Genomic DNA, 18,024 nt, shown 5'->3' with positions numbered 1-18,024 from the left:
CAACCGATCCAATCCACATTGACAGAGGGACCCAGAGGCATTTATTGACTTTAAACACCGTACTTTATTATATTTTTTAAGTTTATGACAAGTATCACAGCCATAAACAAAAGGATTTCTAAAAGCACACATTCCTTAGGAATTGGCCTGGCATTGGCAAGATGCTATAAAAATCTGCCGTCTCTTATATTCCTAATCATCTCTCCTCTATTAATTTTCATGGTTTTCTTTCTACCCATAAGGTACAGATATAATGGCATTTAACAAACACACCTGAGGGAGGAGTCTGGCATCTGTCAGACCTGGCTGCTGATTCCTCCACTCTTTGGCTGTGTGACCTTGAATGAGTCTCTTTAACCCCATAAAGTTTTTGTAGTGATACAATAACCATATGAACAACTCATGGAATTATTCATGAATGCCTGCATGATGCCTGGTATAGGCAAGTATACAATAAGCGTTAGCAATTATTATTATTAATATTCTGATGTACTATAAATATATCTTATTAAGGTCACACACAAGTGTGAACAGATGCCCCAAAGTACCTCCTTATCAACCTTGCCGTTAGTTCCAGGATTTCATAACAGGCCGAAGTATGCTAGGAGTCACACCGTCAATCTGAGGATCTGATTTGTAAACCAGAAAAGGTCCTGCACTTGAGTTTGAAGTCATTTAGGTGGGAACTAAATCTGGCTCTGGGAATCACTAGAAGGAGAGGCAGGGCTGCCAGAGCTCCGGCGCACTCTGCCGTGGACATCACCTACAAATCGCCACATCAAATCACACCTTCCCTTTGAGCCCACAGAGTGTCAGTACAGCTGGCCCTTCTCCTGTTTAATAAAGACATTTACTAGCAAAGTAAATAGGAAAGAAGCCCACAGAACCTAAGTAAGCATGGCTCCAGGGTTAACATTTTATAAGAGACAATTAAAAACTCTTCAAAAGAATCACGGACATAGAGAACAGACTGGTGGTTGCCAAGGGGGAGGGGGTCGGGGGAGGGGTGGAGCGGGAGTGCAGGGTTAGCAGATGTAGGCTAGTATATATGGAATGGATAAACAACAAGGTCCTACTGTACAGCACAGGGAACTATATTCAATATCCTGTGATAAACCATAATGGAAAAGAATATTTTAAAAAAGAATGTATATACATGTATAACTGAGCTGTACAGCAATAATTAACACATTATAAATCAACTATACTTCAATTAGAAAACAAATAAAAACTAAAAATGCAACACACACGCACAAACTCTTCACAGAGTTTTAACAAAATAACCAGATGGATACTTTTTTAAAAAAAATTAATAAGCTCTGACTTTGAGACCAAAGCTAGAAAAAGAATCAGCGCTACTTCCTCCATTTTTGGACACTTTCAGGTAGTCCCTACACACTGGGAGATCACTCAGGTCTCAGGGGATATTTATTTACAGTGATTAAACATGCAATTGCAACATTTACACATTTTTTTCCTGTCAGTGTATTCTATCAGATCTTCATTCATTTGTTCAGCATGTGTCAGGCATTGAGCTAGGTACTGGAGAGCCAATGATGAGCCCAATGCGGTCCCTGCTGGTAGGAATTCCATGGTGCTGTACGCATTGTCTGCACTGAAATGCACTTATGCCTTCTGCTAAACAATACAGGAGATTAGAGGAGTAAGAAGGGACAGAGGGCATTCTCACCTCCACATTCAGATGCATTCCAAGCTTCTGGAGTCTCCAGGGCCCCAGGATTTTCTGGTCTTGGGCATGGTTCGCATGTGACTTGCCCTTCCTCATTTTGGAAGGTTCCATTTGGACATAAAATGCAGCGTTCTTGTACTCCATCGTAGTATGTTCCAGCCCTGCAACTGACTAGCCAAAGGGGGAAATGATCTTGTCAGTGAGGGCACAGAGGCCAAGGAAGGATGATGTGAGTGCTAGAGATGAAGGTAAACAGATGGCACTGACCCCACACTCCCCCATACAAACCCCCTGAATACAGAAGGTGTGCCACCTCTGGGTTCCCTGTGTACACCTCCCTGCCATGGTCTCTGTCACCCACTGTTAGAGGCATTTACAGGTCCTCTCTCCCTAGACCATGAGCTCCTCGGGGGCAGGGATCACAGTGGTCCTAATTATTTTTGAACACAAGCACTGATGACATTCCCTACTTCACAGGAGGAGTATAAAAGTGAAAATCATTCACTGAACACAGGACTGGTGCTAGAAGAATAGAGAGGAGGGGGCTATTAATTCTGGCTGGTGGCATCCTGGAAGGCTTCCTAGAGGAGGCTACATTTGTGTCAGGCCTTGAAGGATGAGTAGGAGCTCCCCAGATAGGACGAGCGGCAGGTTGTAAAGATTCATGCCTGACATGGGAGGAAAGGGAAGAAAGGAAGGTTGGGGATAGACTGAAAAAAGTCCTTGAATGCCAGGCCTTTGGATTTTATCCTGCAGGTAAAGGAGCCATTGAAAGGAGAAGAATACGACCAGAAGCTGTGTTTTAAAAAGCCCACTCTCTGTTGGCTGTGGGGAGGGTGATCTCAAGGGTCTTACAGATGACCTCTGCAAAACAGCATGCTTCATATTTGTAATAAAATTGATACATGACAAAGAGCAAAGCCTAGTAAATGTCTCCTGAAAGAATAAACTACAAGGAAATTAATAAACTATGCTTTTGATTATATTTTGGTGTTCTTAGTTAAACATGGGCTCATATCTTATTTTAGGATATGAATATAAATATACTGAAGTGGGTTCCCTAGTATAATATTTAAAGAACATCATCATAACCACCAAAGCAGGCTTTCTGATGGCTGACGTTTGTTGAGCACGTACCATCTACTAGATACTGTGCCACGAGCTTTACACACTTTATCTCATTTAGTTCTGGAAACACCCAAAGGAGCTGGGCGCTATGATTAGCTCCATTTCACAGAAACAGAGACTTAGGGACATTAAATAATTTGGCCAAGGTCCCACAGCTAATCTGTGAAATACACCTACAATGAGATCAAGAGCTTTGAGTTTAAAGAGGAAAAAGGTCATTGAATAAAAGTGCCGACTGAATCACAATTCCAGACTTTGCCAAGGATTCTCTATGGGGCATTAGGGGAATCTGACTGGAATAAAACACATTTCCTTTTATACCTAAGCTGCTAAGAAATAGAAAACAAAATATCACATGATAAAATTAGCTCTTATAGCTCTTGAATGCATGTAAGGGGGAATACTGGTTTTCATCCTACCCTACAAATGCAATTTGCATATGTACTTTTAGGGTTAAACATGGCAAAGTTCTCTATTACCAGTAATAAAAATGTCTTTTCATTATTTACCCCATAATTTAAAGAAAACTGAGGCTTTTAAAAAAAATCATAGTAAGATGAAACATGCCACATTTCAAATATTATTTTTACAATTAAATGATATCAGTCAAAGTCTACTCTAAAGTCTAAATCTTAATACTTTTTTATATTGTTTGGATTTTCTTTTACAATATTCACATATCATTTTTAATTCATTTAATGACATTTTTTAAAAAATTAAAAGTGAACCAAACTCTTGGCAAACGACATTATAATGGGTATGATGCACAGAACTCTGGCAGACAGAGCCTATAATTCCAGACTTAGTCTCTAAATGCAGCCCTACAGGATAATGGTTTCCATAATTACTCTGGTTTCAGCTCACCTCCTATGAAAAGCTGGGCTGAATTATGTAGTAGGAATTCATGGCTTTTTATCCTGTGTTCCACCTGACTATCCCAGCGCCTAAAGCAGGCCAGTAAATGAGAGCCTAACCCCTTCATGGCTCTAACAAGCCAGCTGTCATGAAGACTGGCAGCAAGAAAATAAAACCAGGGCTGTTAGGAGCTCCTCTAGCCCAAGCCATGTCCACTTTGGGAACGGCTGTTTTCATAACGCTCATTCACCTAAAGGGACAGTGCCCATACGACGGCAAAGATTCCAACAGCCCCATGAATCATAACTTAGAGTCGGATCAGTCTGGTCTGTTTTATCACTGTTCCTCTGGCAGAAAACGATCCCCTTCATATAGGTGGACAAGAATGGACCTGGTTCTCTCTGCGAAGAGTAACTGGACGGACTCCCGCTGCTCTGGTTGTCCACTCCTTCTTAGAACTATTGAAACCCCGCAAAGCCTTTTCAAGGTTACGTTTTGTGAAGCCTCAAGATATCCCACATCTGTTGCAATTTCTCAAGTGAGCAAAGGACTGAGAAATGCCCCTTGGGCTGCCCTGCAGAAAAGAGGGCACCAGTTCTTTTTTCTCACAGTGAAAGGCCTGCTCCACACAAACAAGCTCATCTTGTCACTCACAGTTTCCATCTTCCTTCCAGAGAGAAAGACGTACAGAAATAATCCATGGCAAGCACCTTCCAGATTAATTTGTTCCTTTCACAAGGTAAAAATGGGCTAAACACTAAAAAGCTATTCTGAAATGTCATGAAGAGACTCCTGAAAACAGCTCTTTGCAAATCTGCTAAAGATCTGACCTAAAGAGACCTCAATGCCAGTTTCAGTTGCTTCTCTTTTCTCCTTGAGCAGCCAGCTTGTTTTGCTGCCCCAGACAAAGGAGTCAATTGCCCCCAGAACACTTTGCGATCACAGCAAAGCTTTTGTGTGTCTTCAGTGACCATTAAAATCCCATTCTCAAATCCCGCACAGCTGTTTTCTCTCCCCTTCAAAAAGAGAAAGCCTTTCTGATGCAAAAGGGAGAGACCAGTGGGGACCAGGATTAATGGTGACAAAGAGACCTGAAGGCTGGCCCTCTTTTCAATACCACGGCCTTTGAGTATTTCAGGCTATGGACAAACACTATGGTCTCTCTGTGGCTAAGATGGTGAACCTAATAAAAGGGGTCACTCTCCAGCATCTGACTGTTTTCTTAAGAATCACGCCTTGCCTTCTGAAGGAGAGCCACAGGCAGCCCACGTGGATTCCCAGGGTCTCCTGGAGCTGCTGCTTTGTCACGGCTCAGAGGCAATGGCGCTCGAGGCGGTGCTGTGGCCTCAGGATCCTGATTTGAACTCCTTTTAAATGAGTGTTTCAGGATAACAGGAGAGAGCACTCCCTTGGGCTGCGAGGTTGATTTGTCACGTCTGTCCAGGTTTTTGGTGTGTGCTCAGTTTGCTATTTGAAAACATTCTTAGAGTTGGGGCAGAGAGATGAGCCGGACTTGGCGCCTTCCTTGCTGAGTTTCCCCAGTGCGTGCTGTTCTCTTCATGCCTAGTTAATGGGACTGAGATTTCACTTCCTCTAGAGTGCCTCTTTTGCCCTCAATTTAAATATTTCCCCAAAGATTTGCCCTTGGCCCTCTTTTCTCTTAGTGTTGGCAACTATCCTTGGGATTTCATCTGTTGTTCCTGTGAAGATTCATCTACTCATTTATTCAGTTAAATACTTAGCACTGATTATGTGCAGAGTACTGTTCTGGGGGCTGGAGATACAGCAGAGGAGACAGACAGGGCCCTGCCCTAACGGGGCTCTCATTCTAGTGGAGAATATGAACAATAAATGAGCAAACAAATAAATACATAGTAGAATGCTAACTAGAGGTAAGTGCAATGAAGAAAAGTAAAACAGGCAGAGAGGGTAAGGCAAAGAGTGGTGGGGATGGAGTTTGCATGAATGCTATTTTCGAAGAGTAGCCAGGAAAGGCCTCTCTGAGCAGACGGCAGAGTGAAATGAGAGAAACAGCCTTGTGATGGTATTGCCTAACAGCAAAAGAGCCAATGTAGCAGGAACATAGTGAAAGGGGCTGGGTGATAGGATATGGACTCTAAAAGCAAGCAAGGGCCAGCTTACGGAGGTTCTTGAAGGTCATGGTAAGGAAATTAGACCTTACTCAAAGTGTGTTGGAGGTTTCAAATGGGGCAGTGAAAAGATCTGACTTATGTTTCTAGAAGATCTTCTAGCTACCATGTGGAGAACAGCCTGAAGACGGGCAAGGCTAAGGAGAACAATTCAGAGCCCATAGCAATAGACTGGCAGGAGATGGTGGTGGTTTGGAACAGAGTGGTAATAACAGAGGAAGAGAAAACTAGTTAGGCTCAGGATATAATGTAAAGGCAGATCTGACAGGATTTGCTAATGGATTCAGTAAGGAGCGTGACAGAGCAAGAGAGGCCAAAAAGACTGAGGCTTTCAACTTGAGCAACTGGGCAAATAGGGATGCCAGTTACGGAGAGGAGGGATGAAGGAGATGAGGGAGAAGTGGGTTTTATTTTGGAGGGAGAGAGGAGAATAAAATGTTTTGTTTAGACATGTCAAGTTTAAGATATTTTTTGGCCACGCAAGTGTTGGTATTGAGAAGGCACTGGTTATACCGGTGGTCTCCAAGGTAGAACGCTACACCTCAGGGGTATCATTTACATTTACAAAATGATCCAGAGTGTGAGCAAAGCATTTTCACATCTATGTGTATTAATTTTTATCTAAAAAATAAGACGTAAAGAAAGGTTCACTGGTTTAGCAATTAAACCAGATTTACCGTGGTGATCATTTTGAAATGTACAGAAATATCAAATCACTGTGTCACATACCAGGAACTAACATAGTGTTGTATATCAATTATATTTCAAAAACAAACAAACTCACAGAAAAAGAGATCAGATTTGTGGTTACCAGAGCTGCACAGGGCTTGGGGGTGGGAGAAAGGGAGATTGGATAAAGGTGGTCAAAAAATACAAACTTCCAGGTATAAGATAAATAAGTACTAGGGATGCAATGTATAACATGATAAATATAATTGACACTGCTGTATGTTACATATGAAAATTGTTAAAAGAGTAAATCCTAAGAGTTCTCATCACAAGGAGAAACATTTTTTTTCTATTTCTTCAATGTTGTATCTATACGAGATGATGGAGGTTCACTAAACTTACTGTGGTCATCATCTCATGATACATGTAAGTCAAATCATTATGTTGTACATCTTAAACTTATACAGTACTGTCTGTCCATTATATCTCAATAAAACTGAAAGAAAAATCATTTTTTTAAAGTTCTTCTGTTTAAAAGAAAAAAAGATTAGGGACTACTCTGGTGGTCCAGTGGTTGAGAATCCGCTTTCCAATGCAGGGGATGAGGGTTCAATCCTTGGTGGGGGAACTAAGATTCCACATGCTGCGGTGCTACTGAGCCCACACGCCACACCAGAGAGAAACCCACGCGCCGCAATGAAGAGCCTGTGCACAGCAACAAAAGATCCCGTGTGCCTCAACTAAGACCCGATGCAGCCCAAAAAAAAATTAGTCCCTTAGTCAGTCCACATCTCCACAAGTCAGAGACACGTGTGAAGACACAAGGTCCCCGAGAAAGAGACCTGTGGGTGGGGAGGTACTGACTGACTCACTTCTTTTCAGTGTCTCGAGAAGAATTTCAGTTGTGCCTCATTGAATAGATTTCCTGATTAAAATGATCTAGTTTCAACCAACTGAACCATCACAAAGTAGAAAGCAGCTTTAAACAATTCCTATAGAAATCCTGGGCCCATGATGCAGAACCAGTGATGCAAGTGCAGGTGAACCACAGGGAAGTGCAGAGCTGACACAGCTTGTTCTCCTGGTACTAGCTCTTGTCAAACCACATCACGGGATAGAAACAGTGACAATTTAATCAGATCTGACAAGAGTTAAGCCAAAACACTAGTAATGAACAAAAAGACTATTTGAAAAATGATTTACAACCACTACTGTTCACAATGAACCTTATCAAGTTGTCAATACGGTCCCTCAGAGACTAGCCAGCTATTTGAAATTTTGTTTATGTAAACTGTATCTCATTCTTCTACTTGTTATGTTGTACACAATATATTAGCCAATAGTAAGAGTATATAATTTTAAAATAAGTAAACATTCACAAATTCAAAAGTATTTCACTGTGTGTGTGTATATGTGTGATCAAAAATGTTCAGCACCTCTAGAACAGAGAAGTCCATGATTCAGATAGAGGTTAGAGCTGGAGAGGGCAGTTTGGGAGTCACTAGCATGTGGTGGTATTTAAAGCTATGGCGCTGGATGAGGTCACAGAGGAGAGTGTGAAGATAGGCGAGGGGCATGGAGGACTGAGCCCTGAGATCCCTGATGTTTAGAGATAAGAAATTAGGGGAGAACCAGTATGGAAAATGAAAAGGGAGCAGCTGGTGAAGCAGAAGAAGAACCGGAGGTGTGTGGTGTGTGAAACCCATGACAAGAGTTTCCAGGAGGAAGGAGTGATCAGCAGAGTCTGAGGGACAGCTGGAAACTGGATTTGGTAATGTGGAAGTTGCTAGAAATCTTGGGAAAAGCAGTTTCAGTGGAGAGGTTGGGAATGAAAACCAGATTGGCTAGAGTGGAGGAGAAAATGGTCGGTGAGGTAGTAAAGACAGCAAATTTGGACAAGTCCTTCAAGGAGTTTTGCTTTACAAGGGGGTCAAAGAAAGAAGGCAGGATCTGGAGAGAAGCAGGAAGTCAAAGGACGATTTGTGTGGGTTTTAAGACAGGAGGTAGGTTTGCGTGCTGTTTGAAATGATCCAGTAGAGAAGGAGAATTCTGAGATGGGGGTCGGTGGGGACAACAGCAGGAGTATCGTTTTTGAGATGATGAGAGGGAATGGGCTCCAGAGCCCCAGTGCAGGAGTTACCCTTAGGAAGGAGCGTGGGCTGTTCATCCATTTCAGCAGCAGGCGAGTCAGAGCATGTATGGACAGACGCAGGATAGAAGGGTCAGTCCGCACATGGAGAGGTGCAGTCGTTTTCCTAGACTCCCACCTGCCCATGGACATTTCTGCCTGGGAGTCTTGTTGCAACTCAAATTCAACTTTCCCAAGGGGAATGCTTCTCTCTTCCCTTCCCAAGCCTTCCTACCCCTCTGGCTTTACTCTCTTTCTAAACAGCACCTCTATATTCCCAGTCACCAACGCTCCAAACCACAGTTATCCCAGACGTCTCTCCTCCCTGCTGCAGCATCCTACAGTTGTGTCCCTTTTGTCCATCCCCTATGCTTCATCCCCATGGCACTAGTGTCCTTTGCTCCTCACCATCTCGTATCTAGATTACTCCAATAACCTTCCAATGATTTCTCTTGCCTGTGTTCCTCTCGGCCTCAGCTCTGTTATTACATGCTGCCATCAGATTCACCTTCCTAGGGGCTTCTGGTGGCGCAGTGGTTACGAATCTGCCTGCCAATGCAGGGGACATGGGTTCAAGCCCTGGCCAGGGAGGATCCCACATGCCGTGGAGCAACTAAGCCCGTGCGCCACAACTACTGAGCCTGCGCTCTAGAGCCTGCCTGCCACAACTACTGAAGCCCATGCGCCTAGAGGCCGTGCTCCGCAACAAGAGAAGCCACTGCAATGAAAAGCCCGCGCACCACAACAAAGAGTAGCCCCCTCTCGCCGCAGCTAGAGAAAGCCCACGCAAAGCAATGAAGACCCAACGCAGCAAAAAAAAATAAAAATAAATTTTTAAAAATTAAAAAAAAAAAAAGATTCACCTTCCTAAAGTGCTTCTCTGACTGCTTCACTCCCTGGCTCAAAAACCTCCTTGACTTGCCTCCCTACAGTTCTCAAACTCAGGCTTTAGTCCCCTTTTCTGTATCTGAGTTTTCATTCTTTCTCATGCCCTCTCAAGAGCCCATTTTTTTCTGCTTTTCCTATAAATCTTTTCTGATTATTTCTTCCCCAGTGATCACATTCATCTAGCCATTCAACCAACCCACAGGCTTTTTCTCAGTGCCTCCTGCATATGAAACAGGGCTGGGTGAGATGAGGGACATATGGGAAGCAAGTGCAGGATCAGAGGCCAAGTCAGAAACCTCTGAGCTCACCCCAACTCTTTCCTCGTCTCAGTCCCCAACCCAATTTATCATCAAATGCTGCTCACGTTTCCTCCTAAATATTTCTCTAATCCACTGCTTCTATTCTACTCCATCTAGTGCCTTCATGTTCTCAATATCTCTTATGCAAAGCATTCAGAAGCTCCCAGATCGGTTTTTCTGCCTCCAGTCCTGACCCCCAATTCAGTTAGAGAGATCTTTCTAGAATGTAAATATGACCTTATGCTCCCTGATTAAAGCCTCTAATGACACCTGTCACCTAGAGATAAAGTCAAGGCTCCTTAGCAACATATTCAAGGTCTCTCATGACTTGGCCATGTTTTGCCCACTAGCCTAGCTGCTCACTGCATCCTACCTTCCACTCCAGGGTTAGTAATACTGAAATGCCAATAATGCCCTGTGCACATCTTGCTCAACCTCACTACCTAAGGCTGTTCCTCTGCCTGAATGCTCCTCCCCATTTATGCTTCATCTGTGCACCCTTCAAAACTCACTTAGGCTTTCTCTCTTTGGGGAAGGCTTCTCTGACTCTTCCCTGGGAGGGTTACGACTTGAGGGATGCTGTCATATTTATTCAGACCTCCTCAGCACCCACCACAGAGCTGGCCCATGCAGGGCACTCCATACGAGTGCGGCATGAGTAAGATAATCACAGGGCACAGGCTATATGTGGGAGACGTGAGAGCATTCAATTTGAGATGGTTAGGAACATAGGCTCTTGAGTCAGATCTGAATGAGAATCCTGGCTCTGCCACTGACTTGCTGCGTGACATTGGGAAAACTGCTTACCTTCTTATGCCTTAGTTTCCTTATCTGTAAAAAGGGCATGATGCAGAATGACTTGTGATGAGACTAAATGAGATGAGACATGTAAAGTACTTAGCACAGGGCTGAACACATTAAGGGCTCAATACATGTCAACATTTTATTAAATTATGTTTTTTAAATTAAAAGCATTTCCTACCAAGTCCATGTGCTAAATATTGGTCTAATATTGGTCTATATTGCTAATATACACTTTATATTTTCCTTGATTTAAAACAGAAAAGAAATTTGCTGCCTGTTCAGTTCCAAATAATTTCTCAATTTTGAAAACTTAAGAAGAAAATGCCTGGCTCCTTCCTGCCTCAGGCCCTTTGCACTTGCTGCTATCCCCTCCATCAGAGCACCCCCTGCCTCTATCAGAGTTTTGCATGGCCAGCTCCTCCTTCTCAATTAGGTCTTAGCTCAAACGTCACCTGCTCTGACGGTCTCCCTTGAACACCCTGTAGGGACTAGTAATCTCTCCTCCCCTCTGACCCATTCTGTTTTATTATCTTCAATAACAATTATAATTTCTGAAATTATCTTTCTCTTTACTTTTTTATTGTCCATCTCCTTCCATTAGAATGTGAACTTCATAAAAGCAGGCTTCTCACCCATTATGTTCTCACTGCTTCAACCTAAGTTCATAGAGTGGCACAGAGTGGGATCTCAATAAATTCTGCTTTAATTAAGTTTTTTCAACTACTGCAGAGGAACACTACTACTATTAAAAGTTGAATTAAACTTTTCTAGTCTCTCAAGAACCCAGGCACTAGGATACTTCCCAGTTTGCCAGTTGCCTGGATTGTGTCTTTTTAAAATTTCAACAAGTTTTCAAAATAATCAAATACAAAAATTTATACTTTAGGGCTTCCCTGGTGGCGCAGTGGTTGAGAGTCCACCTGCCGATGCAGGGGACACAGGTTCGTGCCCTGGTCCAGGAGGATCCCACATGTCGCGGAGCGGCTGGGCCCGTGAGCCATGGCCGCTGAGCCTGTGCGTCTGGAGCCTGTGCTCCACAGCAGCAGAGGCCGCGTACCGCAAAAAAAAAAAAAATTTATACTTTAGCAAGTATACTCCTTAAATAATGTATCCTTTATGAAAGGATAAACAGCTATGAAAGAAAAATAGAAATCCATTTCATCATTAATTTTTTCTTTTCTTTCTTCTTCTATATATGAAGGACTTTATGAATTACTGTGAGCTTAAGGAATTTGTTCCTTGGAGAATATAATAACTATTTTTCTTTTTTGCCATCTTGCTAAAATTGATCCCAGATGGTACAAAGGTCACCTGCAGAGCAGGCTCTCCCCAAAGTCCTTAAATGTCAAATTTATGAGACTTTACTGTATAAAAATGACTATAAGAAAGAAAATGTTTGGTCAGAAGTGACTATGTTCTTTGATATAACTTGGGACTTTAAATTTTATTTTTTAAAAATCATATTGGAAAACCAAAAAATTCAATGGAAAAATAGGCAAAGCATAAGGATATTCTCAGAAGAAGAAATCTAAATCGCCACAGACATATGAAGGCATGCTCAGTCTTACTAATAATCAAAGAAAAACAAGTTAAAATGACTATTATTTTTACTTATCAGATTTGCAAAAATTTAAAAGATCAGTAGGGCTTCCCTGGTGGTGCAGTGGTTAAGAATCTGCCTGCCAATGCAGGGGACACGAGTTTGAGCCCTGGTTTGGGAAGATCCCACATGCCGCAGAGCAACTGGGCCCATGCGCCACAACTACTGAGCCTGTGCTCTAGAGCCCGCGAGCCACAACTACTGAGCCCACATGCCACAACTACTGAAGCCCGCCCGCCTAGAGCCCGTGCTCCACCACAAGAGAAGGCACAGCAATGAGAAACATGCACACTGCAACGAAGAGCAACCCCCGCTCGCTGCGACTGACAGAAAGCCCGTGCACAGCAACGAAGACCCAACGCAGCCAAAAATAAATTAAATTAAATTTAAAAAAGAAAAAGATCAGTAATATATAATCCATGTTAGCAATGAGGCAGGGCAAAAAACACTCATATACAATGTTGGAGGGAGTATATATTAGTATGTTTTTTGGAGGGTAATTTAGCAGCATCTATTCAGTTTTAAATATGCATGTCCTTTGACCTGCAATTAGACATCTGCACGTCTATCCTTCAGAAATACTGGACATGTGCACAAAAAGAAAATTCACTGCAGCATTATTTGTAACAGAAAAATCAGGAATAACTTGATTAAATGTCCACCAATAGGAGTATGGCTAATAAACACTGGTGTCTTAAAACAAATATAGATTAGGAAGCTTTAAAAGAAGTATGGTAGCTCCTCTGGTAGCATGGAAAGATGTCCATGATCTACCCTGTAGTTAAAAACAATACACAGCACTATTAAAACTGCATTGATATATTTTTTGTTTTTTTCACACATAAACCTACAGCCTATTTTCAATACAGCAGCCAAAGTTATCCTTTTGAAACGTAAGTCAGAACCTTGTTACCTCTTCACTCAAATCCCTTCATTGGCTTTTCTCTCACTCAGATTCAGCGACCTCACCAGGATTTCCACTCCCCACATGATCTGGCCCTCTGCTACTGCTCTTACTTTCTTCCTCTGCCCTCCCTCCCTCAGCTCTCATCATCTTAGCCTTCTCTCCAGCCCTCAGGGGTTTTGTACTTGCTGTTGCCTTTGGCTGGGACTCTTTCCCCCAGATCTCCCCATAGCTGGTTCCTCCCATCCTTCACATCTCTGCCCAAATGACACTTTCCAATGACCACTGTCCCTGAACACAGTCCATGTTTTGGGGGAGTACACTGCTCCTCACCCCTCCCCTTGCCAAAATAGAATCTTCTATTCTACTTCTCTGCCTACCTGTTCGTCACCCCCTTACCACCATTTGCTATAGGATATATTTCCTTCTTTATTGGTTTGTGGTCTGTCTCCCTCCTCCAGAAATGTAAACTCAATGAGGGCTGAGATTTTTGCTCTTTTGTCTCATTATTGGATTCCCAGCACCTAGAATAGTATCTGGCACACAGTAGGTGCTCAATAAATATTTATTGAATGAGTCAATAAAATTTCATTTTTATACATGCATAAAAACAGATGTGGAAAGATACACAGCAAACTATTGACAGAGATTATTTCTGGGGAGTGGGATTGGGAGCTGATGGGAAAGTTTCCATCCTAACTGTGTACATTTCTGTATCATTTGGAATATGCACCACTTAGGTAATTAAAAACTAAATAAAAAATATTTTAAAGGAAAAACATAATGGTTCCATCTCTCCTTCCAAGTGACTCAAAGCAGGCTTTGGGCTCTTTTCTAGAAACACAAAACAATTTCTAAAAAGAACTACCCTAGGTTTGTCTCCACTGCATGTGCCATCAGAGCTCAGAAAATACCAGTAAGCCTGCTTTTCATGATGTTCTAACACCATTAAATAGATCAGGAATTAAGACACACACACACACACACACACACAACACACACACAGACACCATGGTTTGCCCATGCCAGGAGTCTGCTGGGTAAAAAGCCTTTCTAACTAACACACCTGACTCCTTTTTACACCCACTTCCTCCCTCCAGCAGGAGAAAGGAGTTTCACTGGTAGTTCCTTGCGCTGTTTCTTTGACATGGTAAAATCTTTAACACTGCTGTCAGGCAGGGTGAACCTGACGTTGTGGACTACAAAATTCATCCAGTGCTAGAGGGAGCTCTTGAGACAGGATACATGGCCTCTCTTAGAAGCAAATCCAACTTAACTCAGTGTGATAAGCATCTCAGGGACACGTTCACACACACAACAGCTACACAAACCTTGTACTGAGTGTCTTTCACCAGCTGTCACGGTCATGAGGCCTCTGTTAAGTAACTCCTAATCCTCCCCCTAAGGCCTCTATTCCCCAGAAGCATCCCCATGGTAGTACTGATAATACTCTCACTGGGAGTTGTTCCACAGGGCCCTTGACACTAGCTTTTCCTGAACTCTTAACTGACCCATAAACCTCCCTGGTGAGCCTGCAGGGCCTCTTCCCACAGGACAGAAGCTGGGGGAAGGGGTGCAATTCAGCTCTGAGAGGCCAGAAGGAGGCTGGCCCGCCTATCCTGACAGTTTCTGCAACTCACCCTGGAAAGCAGGGCGGCAACAGCCAACTCTCATCACCATTTTGGTATGGAAACTGGAACTCTTAGAATTTTCAGTGAGAACCAACCAACCAGCTGGGTTGTTCTTACCTTTTTTTTTTTTTTTTTTTTTAGGAGAGTCAGCTGGAATAAAAGTCAAGACTATCTGAGAACCAGCCCCTGGTGGACAGTTACACTGATTTTACACATGATTTTCACTATGTTTTGGCAAAGCAACAGAGTTGGGCTGTGGACCTATTGCTGACAATTCTTCTGAACAAGTGCCTCTGGGCTCAGCTTTGCTTCTTCAGAAACACTGCTTTATCACTCCTTAGCTCAAGCATCATTTCTCAGGCCTCATGATTCCAATGACACTTCAGAAAGGACACCAATTTACTCTGGAGGGGTCTGGTTATCGAAATTCACCTTTCTTGGGACCAGAGCACAGGCTTTGGAGTGGGACCATCCATGGGACCTTGAGCAAGAGCACTTATCCCTCTGAGCTCCAGTTTGCTCATCTGTAAAATGGAGATAATACCTACCTGGTAAGATTACTGGAAGGACTGAATGAGGTCATGCAGATATAATGCTTAGTGTTATGCTTGTGACAGATGAGGATTCAACAAATGGTTACAGTATTACTGTAAAGAGAGACCCTAATTTCCCCCCATCTAAGACTTTTTAGGTAGAATCTCTCATAATTGCCCAGAACAGTCTCTCACAACAAACAAATCTCAAGACTGACCACCTTGGAACGTCTTGCCCAGATTCCTCTTGCCTGGAACTTCATCAGAGGAATAGAATTGATATTGCTCAAGTTTAATTCTGATACATGCACACACACGCATACATACACACACCACCACCACCACCACCACCACCACCACCACCACCACCACCATACACTGGAACTGACACTACTAGAAAGCTTGGGCCATAGCTCAGGGATCTCATAAGGCAGCTGAGCGACTCCCAGCCTTGCCTCTGCACAAAACTATGGACAGGAATTTGTTCATTGCCACCATGTGTCACACCAGAGGGATGATAGGGGAACTGTGATAGTGGAGTGTCGAGAAGGCTCATGGATACCTTATACTTGCAGTCCTGCCCCAGCTGGGGGACCACAGTGCTTTGAAGACCACGGTCCCTCAGATCCTTAAGGGGCAACACTCCCTCTTCTCATCAACCCTGCCTCTTCCATTCTGTCCCTCAACCCAACAGAGAGTTATTAAGTGTCAGGCACTATGCCAGGTGCTGGGGGGCTCCTGATCCTGTAGGCAAGGCCAACACCCACATGTAGTTCTTAAATGAGCGTGGGTGTCCCAGGTGTTCTCTGGAAGAAGCCTGGGGAGAAAGGATGGGACAGACTTGCTTTTGGTTACCCTTAGTGTTTTTGGAGCTCAAGACAGTTCTGTTAGCAAGAATGTCCCGGCCAGCAGGCCACTCACCACATTGGTTTCCTACATGGCCCTGACCCACTCCACAGGACTCCGCCCAGTGTTCAGATGTTTGGGGAGACTTTTTAGCCACTTCGAGGTCCACGCCTGAGAGCTGGAGGTGAAACTGCTCCCTGTGGGCAGCCTTCCGGAGCGTGCGGATGGCCTTCCGGAGCCGCTTCTCTGTTCGCTTTATGATGCAGCTCGGATCACAAGAGGCTGAAGAAACGAGAGGGACAGCAGTGGAGGGGTCAGGCTGCAGCATGTGAGCATGTCCAGACCAACTGCAGGACCCACAAACACCCACAGCTCCCTGTGCACAGCATGGGGAGAGGCTTGGAGCTGGGCACCTAGCAGGCTGGGCAGCATTCAATTCAAACAGAAATTTGTTGACCAAAATGGTAGCTTTGGGTTTTGATGAAGCAGATAAAATCATCAGGTTCCAAAACAATTCAGTTTAGTTTGGGGGTGAAAAAAAACAGGAGATACTTCAGTGGTTGCACTATTTCCGGCCACCCCCCCACCCCCGGCAAGAATGATGAAAAGTGAAAGGCAAAGAAATAAGGAGCAAGCCGTAAGAAGTCTGGCACCACAGACTGTTTTCAAACCAACCTGTCACCTCCTTTTGGTTAGTTTCAAGCTCAAACTCAACAGTGATAAACATTTCCTTAGGGGTGCTCGGTCGTCCGGGGGCTCCCGGGACTTGCTTGCCAGAGCTGCATGTAAGATTTGCGTAGCGGAAGCTCTCTTTTACTGAGCTGTGCTTCTCTGTATGAAGAAACAAAATTATCGGAAGCCAAATCCTGGCAAAGCACTCAGCTGAACATTCGCTACAACTCTGTAAACATTTCATTAGAACAACTCTCAAGGGACTAGATGATTAACTCCATATGCCAAGACGCTGCAAGCCCTCAGCTTGCAGTACGATGACACTTGAATCCTGAAGAACCAGTATTGCCACCTAAATAACTTTACAATTTAGCTCTTGAAACTTATTTTCATGAATAAATGCTGGATGTTTCCGACTGACCGGCCACATCTGTGGAAGATGGGGACCAAAGATCGTCTTGCAATCCTGACTGGTAATTTGTTAAGGTACGTTCATGTTCTCATAGTTGGTTTCTTTAAAGCTGGACTATGATGTCTCAAGCAAGGGCTGAGGGGCTTCAAGTAAGGAACGGGCACAGGAGTAGCAAGGAAATTAACTCCTGCTTTCAGGCAAACTGACCTTGGAGTAATTCCAACCCAAAGGGAAAGCTGGAAAGCACGTCAACAATGATGGCTCAGTTTGAAATAACCAGGAGCAATAAATGGCACAAAGAATCAACAGAACCAAACAATATCATGAAGGCATGTAGGAGGGGAGTGAAAGTGTTATGTAAGGCAGGGCTTTGTGCATCCTCATTCCTGACTTTGGCCATCACTCCTCCCTCCATGGCTTCCAGTGAATCTTTTAACTAATGATTGTTAACCAGAACCAAAGAGCAGGTCCAAATACCATCCACACAATTAACTAATCTTACTTTATTGAACTGAAGAATTATCTGTATCGTGTTCTCTAACATTATAAGGATGTTCAAATCAGCAGGTCATCAGGACCAAAGGAAGGAGAAGGCAAATTAATTTTTCCCTAAAGATCTATCTTACCTTTTCAAAAGGCTAACTTCACATCTCAAACTGAACAGATGCTCATTCTGAACCTGTTTTCCTTTCCATTTTTCCATATCTATTTTTTAAACTTTTTATTTTGAAATAAGCTTAGACGTTATAGAAAAGTTGCTAAGAGAGTACTCAGAGTTCCCATATACTCTGCACCCAGTGTCCCCAATGTTAACA

General features: G+C 43.3%; 1 protein-coding gene across 6 annotated transcripts in view; it reads right to left on the bottom strand.

Annotated features, from left to right (window-relative positions):
- Positions 1-18,024, bottom strand: part of SCUBE2 (signal peptide, CUB domain and EGF like domain containing 2) — a 68,363-nt gene that overhangs the window by 14,927 nt on the left and 35,412 nt on the right. For 4 of the 6 annotated variants that reach the window (XM_033404554.2, XM_033404555.2, XM_033404556.2 and 1 more), the window contains 3 exons: positions 16,801-16,956; positions 16,201-16,407; positions 1,691-1,861 (listed from right to left, as the gene is read on the bottom strand). In XM_033404554.2, coding sequence (XP_033260445.1) covers positions 1,691-1,861; positions 16,201-16,407; positions 16,801-16,956 — 534 coding nt within the window. The remainder of the gene's footprint in view (positions 1-1,690; positions 1,862-16,200; positions 16,408-16,800; positions 16,957-18,024) is intronic. The other 2 variants (XM_033404559.2, XM_033404558.2) reach the window with 2 other exon arrangements.

The sequence above is a fragment of the Orcinus orca genome, chromosome 8, assembly GCF_937001465.1.
Source record: "Orcinus orca chromosome 8, mOrcOrc1.1, whole genome shotgun sequence".
Lineage (NCBI taxonomy): Eukaryota > Metazoa > Chordata > Mammalia > Artiodactyla > Delphinidae > Orcinus > Orcinus orca.
Note: the sequence above shows the minus strand (reverse complement) of the source record. Positions and strands in the feature narration are given on the sequence as shown.